The sequence below is a fragment of the Galdieria sulphuraria genome, assembly GCF_000341285.1.
Source record: "Galdieria sulphuraria unplaced genomic scaffold scaf_26, whole genome shotgun sequence".
NCBI classification, from domain to species: Eukaryota; Rhodophyta; class Bangiophyceae; order Galdieriales; family Galdieriaceae; genus Galdieria; species Galdieria sulphuraria.
The window spans coordinates 57,421-71,247 of record NW_005178449.1 but is presented as its reverse complement, the minus strand read 5'-3'; the positions used below and the strand labels follow the sequence as shown (position 1 = coordinate 71,247).

The window sequence follows — 13,827 nt, the reverse complement described above, 5'->3', positions numbered from 1 at the left end:
ACCAAAAGCCTAAAATGGAAGTTTCAAGAAAGAATCGCATAGACATGGAGAGCCATTCCTCTCTTCCTGAATTTCTATAGACAAATGCATTGTTTTGTCCAATTAGGTGGCTATTTGGGTTCTTGTCGATCACCGTTTCGATTGTTGGTCAGTTATCGCAAGGCATCTCATTCAAGACAGTTACAAATGGCTGCAGTCACGTTCAAGAAACAGAATACTGATGTACCTGGTATTTTGTACGGAGAGAACACCCCTAATCACTTTGGAGTTATTGTAGTACAAGAGTGGTGGGGTTTGAACGAGGTGATCAAAGTAAGTGTTTGACATCCCTATTTGAACAGTATCTGAAACTACTTGTAGAAAAGAGCACAAGAACTGAGTGATGGTTTGCAGTGTAAAGCTCTTTTACCGGACTTTTACCGAGGAAAGGTGGCCGCTCAACCTGATGAAGCCCATCATGTAAGTTATTGTTTGTCTTGTAGAACAATTCTAAGGGGTTGTTGTTGCTAAGATGATGACCAATTTGGACTGGCCTGGTGCCATAGACGATATTGCAGCTGCTTGTCAATACTTGAAGGAATCCAAACAGTGCAAAAAAGTAGGCATAGTGGGATTTTGCATGGGTGGTGCCATAGCCTTGGCTGCCGCAGCGCTTCATCCTGCAGTAGATGCAGCCATTTGCTTTTATGGAACTCCACCTGCCCAATTATGTGATGTGAAGAACATAAAGGTTCCTGTCCAGTGTCATTTTGGAGAACAAGACAAAAGTCAGGGGTTTTCCGACCTCGCTACAGCAAAAGGATTGGAACAGAAACTGAAGGAAGGTAATGTACCACATGAGTTTTATTATTATCCAAAAGCAGGTCATGCGTTTATGAATCCTCCGGATGGTGGATTTACGGATGAGATGAGGTCCAAAGTCGTAAGTGTTTGTTGTTTTTATTTTGGGGTTGAGTATTCATCTGAATAGGAAATGTTACGACCTTATGATGAGGAAAGTAGACAATTGGCGTTGAGCAGAATGTTTGAATTTTTCCGTAAAAACTTGTCTTCCTAATCATTTGTGCACCACTGGTTTCTGTTGTTGAATAAAAAGAGAGCTTGTGATCCATTTGACAATAAGGTTCGAAGCTTAGTTGAGGTTTTCTGATTGCCAGTAGAAATGGCCACTTGTGCAGAAAAGCCTCTCGGACTAGTTCTATTAAGTATTCTGCAATATTTGCAGTCTGAGTTGCGCCCTATTTCTCTTCAAGAACTGAAAGACAAACTACACGTGGACGTCGAAGCGGACCCAGAACTGAAAGAAAACTTGAAAACCAATCCACGCATTTTGATAGAGCCGGATGGTCGTTTGAGGTGGAAGAGCAAATACTTTTTGCGAAACAAGGAAGATTTGGTGGCAGTTATACAACGGAATCCCGTCGGTATCGACAAAAAGGACCTCTTAGATGCTTACAAAGGAGTGGAAGAAGACTTGGAGGTATATAGTTGCTTTGTTCTGGTTTGTCATCATTTGATGAATATCGATTAGAGTCTATTACATAGTCAGCCACCCCAAGTATTAAGTATTCGAAACAACTTTTACAAACAAGAGTTTTTATTTCCAGCTGAACCCAAGTGGTTTTATCCCGTAAGTGAAGACGTTCGACAGTTGTGGTACGAAATACGTGTTCCTGACCCTGTCGATGTGCATCGTCATTTGACTAGTCGAGGACTGAAACAAGTTTCTCGAGACAATAGACAACCAGAACGTGTTGTCATCCGTAAGAGACCCAAGTCTTACGATAACAAAACAAGAAAAGTTGGTAGACGTGCAAGACTTACAAACGAACACTTGGAAGGAACAGCTCTCGATCCTAATCAGATTATAGAAAACCATCAAAACTCAGCCTTTTCCATGTAAAGTATTTTTGTTGATGTAGAAAGAGATCCGATGGAATAATAAGACATTGACGACTCTTGTGTCATGAAAATCATTGCCTTGTTTGTATTAAGAAAGGAAGAGGGAGAAAAGGAACCTTTTATATTGTCTAGTGCTTATCACCTTAACGAATTTGGCTATTTTCAAAGAAACAGGTTCTTGAATACTACTCTTGTTCGTTACTTGTCCCTTATACTTGCTTTAGTATCCGAGAATTCGCAAACTTCTTCGCGAAAACTCTGGTCAAAAGAGTACCTTGTGGTGAAAGAGCCTCTGTGGAACACCAAGGTAAGTGATTGCCGTTTTACTTCATTTCTTCATCAACTTTGAAAGATACTTATGTTTGTCACGTTTACAACGCTCCCAGCGGATTGGCTACTGTTGTATTATGTGATAAGGAATACCCCAGAAGAGTGGCCTTCACACTCCTTGGAAAAGTAATCGATGAATTTACAAAAGAATTCAATGAAAATGTTTGGAAAACGACCTATATAGAACTGACTTGTTCCTTTGTCCAAAAAGCAGTCGATGAGTATCAAGATCCAGCTAAAGCAGACTCCATTGTACGCATACAAAAGGACTTGGACGAAACCAAAATTATATTAGTAAGTTACACAATCGGTGTTAGATATTCTGCTAATTACTCTTATGGCAGCACAAAACCATAGACTCTGTATTGGAAAGAGGCACAAAGTTGGATGCACTAGTGGAAAAATCCAACGACTTGAGTATGCAGTCTAAAATGTTTTATCGTACGGCAAGGAAACAAAACTCATGTTGTGGTTTTATGTGAAAATACGGAACAATATTTCGTAAATAACAAATACTCAAAAGTTTTGCAATATGTTTTAGAAAATGTCATTGTCATCGTTATAAAATAGCATTGCTTGGTTATGTACAAATGACACTTGCGCACATACTCCCAAACAAAGTGCAAAGTTCACTTTACAATATTTCTATCAAGAATAACGACGTCGTCTTCTTCTATCTTTGCTGGACCGCCCTTTTGAACGGTGTCGATGCCTTTCCTTTGAACGGCTTTGCGTGTGATGATGATACGCACCATGTCGTCGATGTATATCTTGATGACTGTCATCCAGTCTATCATTTTCTACTCTATTCTTATCACGAGACTCATTTTGTGGTGACAATGGCCTTTCACTCTTATCCTTCGTTACCTCACTGTTTTTTTCTTCCACTTGATTTGACTGCTCAAGTGCCAACGAAATAGCATCCTGAACAGGTATCCCTTGAAGACTAGCTCTCATCATAATGGCTTCTTGTCGTTGTATTTTCTTGAGTTCTTCGTTTCCACCATTTTGGCGCTTTGGTGGCTTGATAAACCACTGTGAGTCCTTCTTCTTTGAAGACAAGCCCACAGGTGCATGTAAAGAATGTCCCAAGTAATTCTCTCTATATTTATCCTATTCAATTAGTATCCATAAACATATTCTTCTGCTAACAAGCAACACTTACTTCCTTTACTTTCTCCCAACTAAACTGGTCTCTTCCACCTCTATTTCCTTCTCTACTACCAGTAGTTCCTAGCAAATCCATCCTAGTCTCTACGCAAGTACTGATTAACTTTCTGTTGCAACACTTTGTTACCGAGTGTACGCCTTGTACCAATCACACGTTTTAAAGGAACAACTCTCGCTTCTACTTGCGGAATGAAATGGGAAATCATCGAAATCGCCACTTCATGATATGTCGCAATTCTGATTTGATGGGCCAACCATTTGGGAAGATTCCTTAATGTTTCATGTCTAGTATAGCGCTTATCTAACAACACAATCACACCATAATCATTCTTGTGTCGAATACAACGTCCAATAGCTTGATTCAAAGAACGAAAAGCTTGTAAAGCATACCATCGCTGTCCATTCAACAATTTTCTTGATGCACTATATCTATCGTTATATTCTTTTTTCTGAATGACTTGGAGATCTCTCAAATTGGGATAAGGTAAACCAACTATAATTACTCCTCGTGCATATTCATCTTTGAAATCAATTCCTTCGCTTACTTTTCCTCTACAAACTGCTAGGAACAAGGCTCCTTGCTTCTTGTGGATAGCGTGATAATAAGATAGTAAAATATTATCAAAATAAACTCTATCATTTTGACAAGGCTCTATAAATACTTGTTTACAGGACTCCAACTCCTTCCAATAACCAGATTGACGCCAACGACGAACCACACTAAGAAATGTTTATAAAATAAGGCTACTCTAAAATACTCATTACCTTTCCAACAAACGATAGGAGGGAAAGAAACAAATAACTCCATCCGGAATAACACGACAGTATTCTAAAATAGACTGACCCAAACAATCATGATAAGCAATAGAGCTGGACGCTGCAAAGGTAGAATCATAGTCCACTGAATTAGGTCCACAACTGGAAGCAATAGCACAAACTTGATTCTTTACATCAATAACATGAGGAAGTGAGTTCATGATATCGAAATGAATCCCTAATTCGGAAGAGAAGGAATCCATAGGAGTCAAAGTGCCAGAAGAAAGAACAATGCATCTGGAATGGGACTGAAGATAAGAAAATGAGACAGCTGGATTGAAACACCATAAGCATAGCTTGAAAGACCACATAGTTCCTTTACGAGTCTTCATCAACACCAGTAGAAAGTCATCGCTACGATCCACTGAAGAGTTAAAAATGAATTCTAACGGACACATTAAACGTTCCAAAGTAATCGATGCCCATTCAGGAAGACCAACTCGCTTCTTCTTTGTTGAAGTTTCATCCAAATGCTCCGATAGAAAAAGTTCAGTATTTGTAATTCTAGACACACTACGGCGTATTTCAGAATAAATAGTTTTGGTCACTCCACAACACTCCAAAGCATCTAACAACAACTTCCCAGTACAGCTAAATGTTTCCTTCTCAAAATCACTCTTATCTACAACAAACTTTTGATGAGCATCTTGTTCATGACACCAAGAAATAACTCCCGAGACAAAACTATTCACAAGAGATAAATGTCTTCCCATGGAAGTATTCTGATTCATATCCAATGTTTCCAACTCCGTTCTGACTTGTTCGAGTTCTTCGATAAAGACTTCACAAGATGCAGCTTCTCTACAAACATCTTCTATATTATGAGCTTCATCTAAAATGACAATAGAATTGGAAAGTTCCACTTGCATGGCATTCCTTACAACAGGATCTAAAAGATAACTATAAGGACAAAAAATCAATTCGGCCGTTTTCATCAATTCTTGTGAAGAAAAGTAGGGACATAAATTATGTCTCTTTCCTATTCGAACCAAGTCTTCAATATCCCAAACCTGATGGATATGATTCTAAAAAAGACAAGTGATGGGAAAAGATATCATCTATGTAAACTCACATACCTCTGACAATTCTTTAATATTATGAACCTTCTCAACTCCAAAGGCATAAGAGCAAGATCTTTCTTCCAACAATTTTTTGCATTCCTCATTCCTATTCTGTGACCTTATCACTTTGTTGTGTATACAATACCTATCGCGCGAACCCAGAATATCCATTTTAGGTCTATAACTGGTTCGTCTCAATTCTTGTACGACTTGATCTATTTGAGTATGTGTACGTGTGGCAAAGAATATTTTAGGAGGAATTATTTCTTTGTCACTATCCAGGTTATTGTCTTCGTCATGGGTTATCCAATCATCGGAATCGCTATCTATTGTCTGATTTGTACCAATTCCTTGTTGAAAGTCATCGTCACTCGATATACTTTTTTCTTCTAGACAATTATCCAAGTCTCTTTTCTCCATATGCCTATTGGTTTGATTGTCTTGGAAAGTATCTGCCAAAGGTTCTTTTCCTCTTCCGTGCCTATATTTTGCTACCGCTGCATCGAATCTTTGTTTTCCGATATTTTCTTTTTCTATTCTCTCCAGTTGCATTTTATTCTTGGTTTTCTTTTGCCAAGCTAACACTGCACAAAGCAAAGCTAGAGATTTGCCAGTTCCCGTGGGACTTTCTAATAAAGCATTTTGACTGTTCTCACAAGCTCTCAATATTTTTTCCATAAAAACAAATTGTACTGGATAAGGTTCATAAGGGAACTCAATCTCGGTACCATATACTTGGAAAGGCATTGCTTTTTACGTTTCAATGGCGGCCAATATTTCAAAAAACGGAGAGGATTATGGAAGGATTCCCATGTGGCCTATTTGACAATTGCATCAAATCCTTGTGAGAGTCATTTAACGTTTAAAGAAATTATGAAAAGTAACCTATGGACAGCAGTATTATAACTTGTTCAAAAACAAATCCAATTGGAACCATTCATTTATATCTCATTCGTTGAATTTAAAAAAAAAAAAGAATTTGTTGAGGGCGACGTGAATCGAACACGCAACCTTCTGATCTGGAGTCAGACGCGCTACCGTTGCGCCACGCCCCCCGAATTCAGTTAGCAATGGATTACAATTGACTTAAATAATTTTTTCTTTCTCTCTTTGTGGACCATTCTCCTTTCTTATTATTATCAACCCCCCATTATTATTATTATTATTATTTATTTATGAGGCGCTTATTATTTTTGCGACCCTTTCCTGTTCAAACTCTCAAGAAAAAGTTATCCATCATAAAGCCTCGTTTCTTTTGCTCTGTTCATTCTCCATCCACTAGCCTTAGTGGTATATTCCCTGTACGAAAACCTCTCCATTATACTTCCTTCGATGTCGTGAAACAGGTCAGTACCAGTCAATAAATAGTTCACTTTCTCATTCCCTCACTAGATTCGTTCTATCATCTTGCAAGACTATAAAAACTCTGGAAAACCTTGCAAGTGGATCAAGGTATGCACGTTTCTTGAAAACAAAGTCCAACTTTTTTTTTAGGTTGGCCATGGGGGTACATTGGATCCTTTTGCTACCGGAGTGTTGGTGATTGCTGTAGGTTCAACTTGTTCCCAACTAGAAAGATTTCTCCAAGGCTCCAAAAGATACCGAGCCACTTTGAAGTTTGGAGAAGAAACGGATACCTTGGTATGTCATTCCTTGGGTTATTCATCCTCTCTTAGCGTCATTCAAAAGGACAACACTGGCACAATTGTGGATACCAAACCTGTTCCTAATATCTCTATTGATGACATTCGATCTGTATTACCTCGCTATATGGGAGTTATTGAGCAAGTTCCACCAGCTTATTCTGCTATTCATGTGAATGGTAAACGTGCTTATGAATGGGCAAGAAAAGGAGTGGCTATAGAATTACCCAAAAGAAAGGTACTTTGACTCTTTATCCACTTGAAACTGTTGTTGTATGTATAAAGGTACGCATTGATCACATCGAATGCACTTATTGTTGCATGCCGATAGCAGAATTTTCTATCGAATGTAGTGGAGGTACTTATATTCGTCGTTTGTTATCGGATATTGTTCAACAAGAGTGGGTATGTAACAACTCCTTATAACAGACCAATATCTATGGAATATCTTTATAGCAAACAGTGGGTCATTTAGTTGCTTTGGAGAGAACCCAACAAGGTCCATTTCTTTTATCCGATGCCGTATCTTTGCAAGACTTGAAGCAAATGTCCCACATTCAATGCACAATGCAACGATTTGCTCATTTTCTATAAACTGAAGATATGTTGGTACGATATCGAGTAGGAAAGACTACTTTTGAGTTGGTTACCAAAGAGGGAACTGTTCAGAAATATAGGAAAGGAGAAATAAAGTCATTGGAAGATGTATGATCTTTCTTAAGAAAGGGGATAGTCTACATATCACTTGTTATGGAATTAGGTTCTTCTATCCGACACTATCTTTACAAGTTATGCGAAAAGGGAGAAAGCGGGAACCAACGAACTCAAAGCTGCCTTTCAAACAGACTCTTTGCAAGTGAGTTATTTGTTTCGTTTTTATTATATACCTCACTGCCATAATAGAGTTGTGTGGAAACCATTTTGCAAAAGGGAGAAGTACAAATATCCAGTGCCGAACGGAAAGAGAAGTTAGAAAAGAGAAAGAAAGAAATTGTCAACTTTATACACAAATATTATATCGACCCTGCCAAAAAACTTCCCCATCCGATGTCTCGCATTGAAAACGCTTTGGAAGAGTGCAAAATCCGAGTCGATGCCGATATTCCTGTAGAGAGACAAATACCTGACATAGTTTCCAAACTGGTGAACGTTATTCCACTAAAAAAGACAACTTTAGAGGGTCAGTTGAAAGTTCCTCATAGCTCGATAGGTGCAGCTTCCAGTGTGATTGCCAAATATGTAACTGTTGAAAGAGAATCCTATTCTTCACATGGATGTACTTATGATATTGGAATCATACCTGGAGAATATGATTTGTTTATGTCTGAAATCAATAGAGTGACTAAAGGAAATTTCGAGTTCAATGTTTATAGTCAAGAAGGAGTAACAACTGGAAGTAGTCAATCAACACAGAAGAAAGGCAAAGGCAACATTTCAATGATGAAGAATAAAAAAGGAAACAAGTAACTTTCATTTTGATGAAACCTAAAACATAATTCTTATACAAAATACACACAACGTTCCTTTACAGATATTCTGCAATCTTCTTAGCCATATCATCTGCTGAAGTAGATTTTCCAAAAAAGGTTACAAAGTTACCATCAGGTGCAACTAAATAGGTAATGATGGAATGATCAACAAGATAATCATCCGAGCCATCGTCCCTATCTTTAGAGAAGAATACTCTATACGATTTGGCAACCTTTTCAACTTGCTCTGGAGTTCCTGTTAAACCAACAAAACGAGGATGAAAGTCCTTCAAATAGGACTTGATTTGATGGCTCGTGTCTCTCTGTGGATCCACCGAAATAAAAACAGGAACAATCTTGTCTGCACTCGAACCCATTCTTTTCTCCAAAATATTCATAGCTTCTGTCATTTTATTCAACTCTTCTGGACACACATCGGGACAAAACGTAAATCCGAAATATATCAACATAAACTTTCCTCTAAAGTCCTTGTCAGTGACTACTTTTCCATTCATATCTAACAACTCAAAAGGACCACCAATGGCTGGTTGTCCTAAATCCTTTTGCTGATATCGAAGCTCTAAAACACTTGAACACCATAAATATCCTCAATGGGATTATTACTTACTTTCCACCTTCTTATCTTTCATTTGTGCATATAAGAAAAGGAGACCTGAACCTAGTGCAAACGTTGCTCCTACTGTTTTCCAACCTATTGGCTAAAAAAGAGTTAACTAGTTTCAAAACCTTTCAACCACTTACACCTTTGGAGTCCGACTGGCTTTCAGTTTCTTCCTTTTGTACGGATAAATAAGATGAAGAATGGAACATTCGCTGAGAACTTGAATAACGAACTATTCCTTTGCTACTCGTCTGACGACTATGGATACCCAATAAAACACGTCTGGATACGAGTCTGATGAACGACATCGATATCATTCGCCAAATGAAAAAAGTGTAAACCAACTTTTCACATTTCATTGGGATAGAAGAAAAGAAGTGTTGTTGGAATGAAATGTTGAATACTATATATGCGTATCTTTGATAAGTGAATACATGGTTTCCATGACATGCCAAATAAGACAATCTCCCATGCCCTGTTTCTTATTGTGGACAACACTTTCTGTTGAAAACAAAAGACAAAATGGTTTATGGAAGAAAAGGTGGATAGATTCCTATGATGTTTGGTCAAAAAAACTGGCTAGTCGATGCTCCAGACAACAACGGTCGAGGTTACTACACCTGGTAGACGGCTTGGAACAGCAACAGTCGAGTACTAACGAGAGGAAATCATTGACTTACAAACTTTATGTTTTATGGAAGTTTTGCAGGCCGCATACCTTTATTGGAACTTTGACAGCCATCTCATCCCTCACCATCTTAGCCAACGAATATGTTAGTCAGTTTCTTCAGCGGGTTGGCAACAATTGGTGTGAAAATACAGTATCGTACAAAGACACTTTTCTGCTATGGAAATATGTATATCGTTGGTTTCTTCCTTGTAACACTACAAGTTCTAGTGTTGGTATTGGCTCGCGGAAACTGTCGGATAGCTTGGTTACAACTATTTCACAGTCCCAGGGTTGGACTGCCATCCTTGGATTTCTCACTGCTCTTGTTCCTGCGTTGCTCATCAATGTGTATATAGTGGGTTTGAATCAACTATTTGATATCGAAATCGATCAAATCAACAAAGTAAGGTTATATAACTTGGTCAAAGAATCTACTGGACTCAATGGAAACGCAGCCTTATTTACCTTTAGCCTCAAAAGAACTTTCCGTTCGTTGGGCGTGGGTCATTGTGACGCTTTGTGGCTCTTTAGGTTTGATACTCGGTTTGGTTTTGCCAAAGACATCAGTCCCACTCATTGGAACGTTGTTTGGGAGCACGCTGTTGGGTAGTATGTATAGTATTCCTCCTATTCGTTTAAAGAGATATCCCTTATTTTCATCCTTTTGTATCCTCGTTGTGAGAGGTGTGTTGGTCAACATTGGTTTCTCTCAACATGCTAGAATAGTTGCGGGTTATGGAGCTTCTTTGTCGCCATGTTGTTGGTTTTACAGCATCTTTTTCGCACTTTTTGGTATTTGTATCGCTTTGATGAAAGATATTCCAGATGTAAAAGTAAGTGGAAAGATAGATCCAATGGAGTCGTCATTGATAAGCATAATAATACTTATAGGGAGATCGCATGTTTCACTTGCGTTCCTTCTCCGTCATTTTGGGACCTCAAGTCGTTTTCCGCTGGACAGTCCTATTCCTCACGGGCGTTTTTTTCGTATCTTCCTACGTACTGTGGCTCATTGTGCCCATCGTAAGTGGCCAATTCCCATAGAAAGTCTTACATTCATGACTTTTTTTAGTTGTTCTGTAAATGGCTTCTAGTTGGGTGCCATTTGGTATTTGGATTGGCACTATGGATGAAATCATTCCATGTGGACGCAGAAAACTCCAAGCAAGTGTATGAGTTTTACATGTTTTTGTGGAAAGTGTTCTATGGCGTTTACATACTACTGCCTCTAGCTGGATAGGACTTGCAGCATTTGTGGATGGCCAAAAGTTTTGTCGAACCAATTTGTCTGAGAGTAAGAAATTTAAATGAAAATAAACTTCAGACAAACAGTAAAGTTGTTCTTCCCGAATGATTCTATTTTCAGAGTAATGGCATATTTTAGAACAACATTGGAGACTGCAGTTTCCGAAACTACGTCATCTCTTTCTACATACACTGAAACAATTATTTGATTAAAGTCAGGACCATTAAAGTTAATTTTAAAAAAACTTGACAAAACCAGAAATAGAACTGAAAGAAAACAAAAGAAACCAATACTCTAAAGGCAAAATACAAATTAATTTTGGAAGTTCCGATTCTAATTTATTTCGCATTCAGATGTGACGAATCAAAAAATTTAGCTGACCTAACCTTAAAAATAAAAAAGAATTGAATTATTTAAAAAATTGACAACAGAAATTATGAATTAAAATCCCTCAAACGAGTAAAAGTAGTTCATTTAGGCTGTAAATAAGAACACTTTCTGCAGCAAAAAAACCTACCATTTACCAACAAGCTATTCATAATAGGTTAAAATTCAATTATTTAAATAGAATTTCTATCTTAAGATCATGCATTTCTGTTTACCGCGCAAAGCCATTAATTTCTTTGGTTTCTCTTTGAGAAGATCATTATTGCTAGTGATTAATTTTTGACAAATTTTTTAAATATCGTTACCATATTCGTGGAAATATTAAACAGAAAACTGCCCAAAATGTTGAATTTGAACAAAAAACAAATTTAATTTTCAGCCCTCACATAAAGATCATTAAACAAGCCTACAAATGTTAAGACATCAACATTCTGTGGGTATTGAATAGTGATAGCTTTTTATCTTTATCACCATGCAAATCGACTGACGACAGTTTTTGGTCTCGTAAAGAACGCAAAACCAGTGGGTCCATAGAACGGGAGATCACCCCACATAGAATCCTTTGAACCAGTGAACCCAAAGGGAGGAGCCGGTACTGGTACTGGTATGTTGATTCCCACTTGTCCTACTTCGATTTGGCTCTATTCCAAACTACTTATTTTCTCTTTCTTATCTTATATTCACATGTTCTTACCTGAAATTTTCGTGCTGCTACTCCCGATTCAGTGAAAATAGCAGTTCCATTTCCAAAGCGATTCGAGTTGATGAGTTGAATTGCCTCATCCAGCGATTGCACGTGAAGGCATACTAGCACAGGACCAAATATCTCTGAATATAGAAATGATGAAATGTTCCAAACGAAGAGAAGAAGACAAACTCACCTTCCTTGTAAACATCCATTTCTGGAGTAACATTGGAAATAACGACAGGTCCCACCCAGTTACCCTTGGAACTAGGAGCTTGTCCTTGATAATCTATTTTTGCGCCTTGTATCTTTGCGGAGTTCACTAGTGTTTCGACTCTTGCCTTCGCTTTTGATGAAATAAGAGGTCCCATATCACTATTTTCGTCAGTTCCCAGTTTCACATTCGCAGCTTTTTGTACTAAAGCAGGTAACATTTGGATACTTTCACCAACCTGGATCATCTATGTTTAGTATCAAGTTGCAAAAAAATAGGAATAATTGCTTACAAACACCGCAACTGATATGGCCATACATCTTTGTCCAGTGGCTCCAAATGCAGCTGCAGTGAGAGCATTTAATGTCAATTCTTTGTTACAATCCGACATCACGACTGCATGATTTTTTGCACCCTTTTTAGAACATTTAGTGATTAAAGTTGTCTATCTTTTTCTCTTGATACCATATTGCATTGGGCACGAATACCTCTCATACTGGCCTTTTGGTATACAATCCTCCCGATTGGTGTGCTTCCCACAAAGCTCACAGCTTTAACATGAGGATTATCCAGTAGCGCATCGACAGTATCTTTTCCACCCTATTGCAAATTGGTTCAATTGTTCACACGATAACATCGCTTATATTATTACTTGAACAATGTTAAAAACTCCGGGTGGAAATCCAGCTTCCAAACTTATTTCTGCCAACAAATGAGCTGAGCCGGGGACGAGTTCTGAAGGTTTCAAGACAAAGCTGTTTCCGGTCACGATCGCTATCGGTATCATCCAAAGAGGTATCATTGCGGGAAAGCTACAAATTGCTATGGGAATATTGCCAACCAGATATTACAAACAACTCACTTAAAGGGACAAATTCCTACGCAAACTCCTAATGGCTCTCGTATCTAGAGAATAATAAGAGCCATGTTTCCGTTTGCAATCATACAACTTACTTGCATCATATCGATATCGGTGGCCAAATTCTTCTCATACATACCCTCCACTTTGCCAGTCTCAGTAATGTCAGTTATTTCCAAAGAATTTACTCAAGCAAGTTAATAACATACAAAGCCACAAGCATATTCTGCCACTTCGAGACCTCGGATTATGTCGCCTTCTGCATCCTTTACTGTCTTTCCTCCTTCAAGTCTTATCATTGCGGTGAAATCAGCAAGTCTTCGATGTATTATCTAATTTTGAGGCATACAAGTTGAAATTTGCTTATTTTCCAAAACAGAATATCATATACCTCTCGAAATCGAAACATGTATGATACTCGTTTAGATATTGGAAGGGTAGACCAAGACACAAAGGCTTTCTGAGCGCTTGCAATGGCAGCATCAACCTATACGAATAGAACCATGAGAATTAGAACAATGTTTCCATTCGTGAGTAGACCTCTTCTTTAAGAGAACCAGGAACTTGTTTCAGAACTTCTCCAGTTGCTGGATTGGTCACATCTCCAATAATAGGTCCCTTGCTACGTTCTTTCTTATGAATCATTCAGATAGTGGCGTCGATACTCGCTTACCTAGTCTCGAACTTTCCATTTACAAAGTTTTGCATCAGAGGAATAGTAGACTGGTAACCGTTAGTACTCGACATTCTTCG

At 38.2% G+C, this 13,827-nt stretch overlaps 9 protein-coding genes and 1 non-coding gene across 11 annotated transcripts; 6 read left to right on the top strand and 4 right to left on the bottom strand.

Moving 5' to 3' along the window:
* The first annotated feature begins 57 nt into the window (after nt 1-57).
* On the top strand, nt 58-1,152 carry Gasu_32950 (carboxymethylenebutenolidase). The gene is made up of 4 exons (XM_005705750.1): nt 58-312; nt 361-459; nt 512-922; nt 971-1,152. The coding sequence occupies exons 1-4, from the start codon at nt 85-87 to the stop codon at nt 1,055-1,057; spliced, it is 825 nt and encodes a 274-aa protein (XP_005705807.1). The 5' UTR covers nt 58-84; the 3' UTR covers nt 1,058-1,152.
* A 5-nt stretch (nt 1,153-1,157) lies between these two features.
* Gasu_32940 (transcription initiation factor TFIIE beta subunit) lies at nt 1,158-1,932 on the top strand. Its single transcript, XM_005705749.1, has 2 exons — nt 1,158-1,480; nt 1,532-1,932. Exons 1-2 carry the CDS (start codon nt 1,163-1,165, stop codon nt 1,901-1,903), a joined length of 690 nt encoding a protein of 229 aa, XP_005705806.1. The 5' UTR covers nt 1,158-1,162; the 3' UTR covers nt 1,904-1,932.
* Nucleotides 1,933-1,937: 5 nt separating this feature from the next.
* On the top strand, nt 1,938-2,813 carry Gasu_32930 (synaptobrevin homolog YKT6). The gene is made up of 4 exons (XM_005705748.1): nt 1,938-2,076; nt 2,127-2,209; nt 2,255-2,526; nt 2,577-2,813. Exons 1-4 carry the CDS (start codon nt 1,967-1,969, stop codon nt 2,712-2,714), a joined length of 603 nt encoding a protein of 200 aa, XP_005705805.1. The 5' UTR covers nt 1,938-1,966; the 3' UTR covers nt 2,715-2,813.
* Nucleotides 2,814-2,816: 3 nt separating this feature from the next.
* Nucleotides 2,817-6,067, bottom strand: Gasu_32920 (putative DNA helicase required for mitotic chromosome segregation CHL1). Its single transcript, XM_005705747.1, has 5 exons — nt 5,295-6,067; nt 4,168-5,243; nt 3,530-4,122; nt 3,398-3,486; nt 2,817-3,345 (listed from the first exon to the last, which is right to left on the bottom strand). Exons 1-5 carry the CDS (start codon nt 6,024-6,026, stop codon nt 2,881-2,883), a joined length of 2,955 nt encoding a protein of 984 aa, XP_005705804.1. The 5' UTR covers nt 6,027-6,067; the 3' UTR covers nt 2,817-2,880.
* Nucleotides 6,068-6,262: 195 nt separating this feature from the next.
* On the bottom strand, nt 6,263-6,334 carry Gasu_nc0035. Its single transcript has one exon. It is a non-coding gene; the product is annotated as a tRNA-Trp (tRNA).
* A 23-nt stretch (nt 6,335-6,357) lies between these two features.
* Gasu_32910 (tRNA pseudouridine synthase B) lies at nt 6,358-7,662 on the top strand. 2 transcript variants are annotated; one of them, XM_005705746.1, is made up of 7 exons: nt 6,358-6,625; nt 6,672-6,731; nt 6,774-6,920; nt 6,969-7,160; nt 7,208-7,327; nt 7,379-7,396; nt 7,458-7,492. In XM_005705746.1, the coding sequence occupies exons 1-7, from the start codon at nt 6,455-6,457 to the stop codon at nt 7,461-7,463; spliced, it is 714 nt and encodes a 237-aa protein (XP_005705803.1). In that variant the 5' UTR covers nt 6,358-6,454; the 3' UTR covers nt 7,464-7,492. The 2 variants fall into 2 exon arrangements, with proteins under 2 accessions (XP_005705803.1, XP_005705802.1); XM_005705745.1 differs by having other exon boundaries at nt 7,379-7,662.
* Nucleotides 7,498-8,422, top strand: Gasu_32900 (uncharacterized protein). Its single transcript, XM_005705744.1, has 3 exons — nt 7,498-7,627; nt 7,683-7,778; nt 7,826-8,422. Exons 1-3 carry the CDS (start codon nt 7,526-7,528, stop codon nt 8,387-8,389), a joined length of 762 nt encoding a protein of 253 aa, XP_005705801.1. The 5' UTR covers nt 7,498-7,525; the 3' UTR covers nt 8,390-8,422.
* A 4-nt stretch (nt 8,423-8,426) lies between these two features.
* Gasu_32890 (inner mitochondrial membrane protein Sco1p) lies at nt 8,427-9,367 on the bottom strand. Its single transcript, XM_005705743.1, has 3 exons — nt 9,154-9,367; nt 9,020-9,110; nt 8,427-8,971 (listed from the first exon to the last, which is right to left on the bottom strand). The coding sequence occupies exons 1-3, from the start codon at nt 9,328-9,330 to the stop codon at nt 8,448-8,450; spliced, it is 792 nt and encodes a 263-aa protein (XP_005705800.1). The 5' UTR covers nt 9,331-9,367; the 3' UTR covers nt 8,427-8,447.
* An 80-nt stretch (nt 9,368-9,447) lies between these two features.
* Gasu_32880 (homogenitisate phytyltransferase) lies at nt 9,448-11,034 on the top strand. The gene is made up of 4 exons (XM_005705742.1): nt 9,448-10,086; nt 10,139-10,516; nt 10,575-10,706; nt 10,756-11,034. The coding sequence occupies exons 1-4, from the start codon at nt 9,457-9,459 to the stop codon at nt 10,921-10,923; spliced, it is 1,308 nt and encodes a 435-aa protein (XP_005705799.1). The 5' UTR covers nt 9,448-9,456; the 3' UTR covers nt 10,924-11,034.
* A 634-nt stretch (nt 11,035-11,668) lies between these two features.
* Gasu_32870 (methylmalonate-semialdehyde dehydrogenase) lies at nt 11,669-13,827 on the bottom strand. Its single transcript, XM_005705741.1, has 12 exons — nt 13,748-13,827; nt 13,615-13,696; nt 13,466-13,561; nt 13,284-13,406; nt 13,170-13,229; nt 13,078-13,121; nt 12,868-13,027; nt 12,681-12,815; nt 12,508-12,630; nt 12,198-12,453; nt 12,011-12,144; nt 11,669-11,957 (listed from the first exon to the last, which is right to left on the bottom strand). Exons 1-12 carry the CDS (start codon nt 13,819-13,821, stop codon nt 11,784-11,786), a joined length of 1,461 nt encoding a protein of 486 aa, XP_005705798.1. The 5' UTR covers nt 13,822-13,827; the 3' UTR covers nt 11,669-11,783.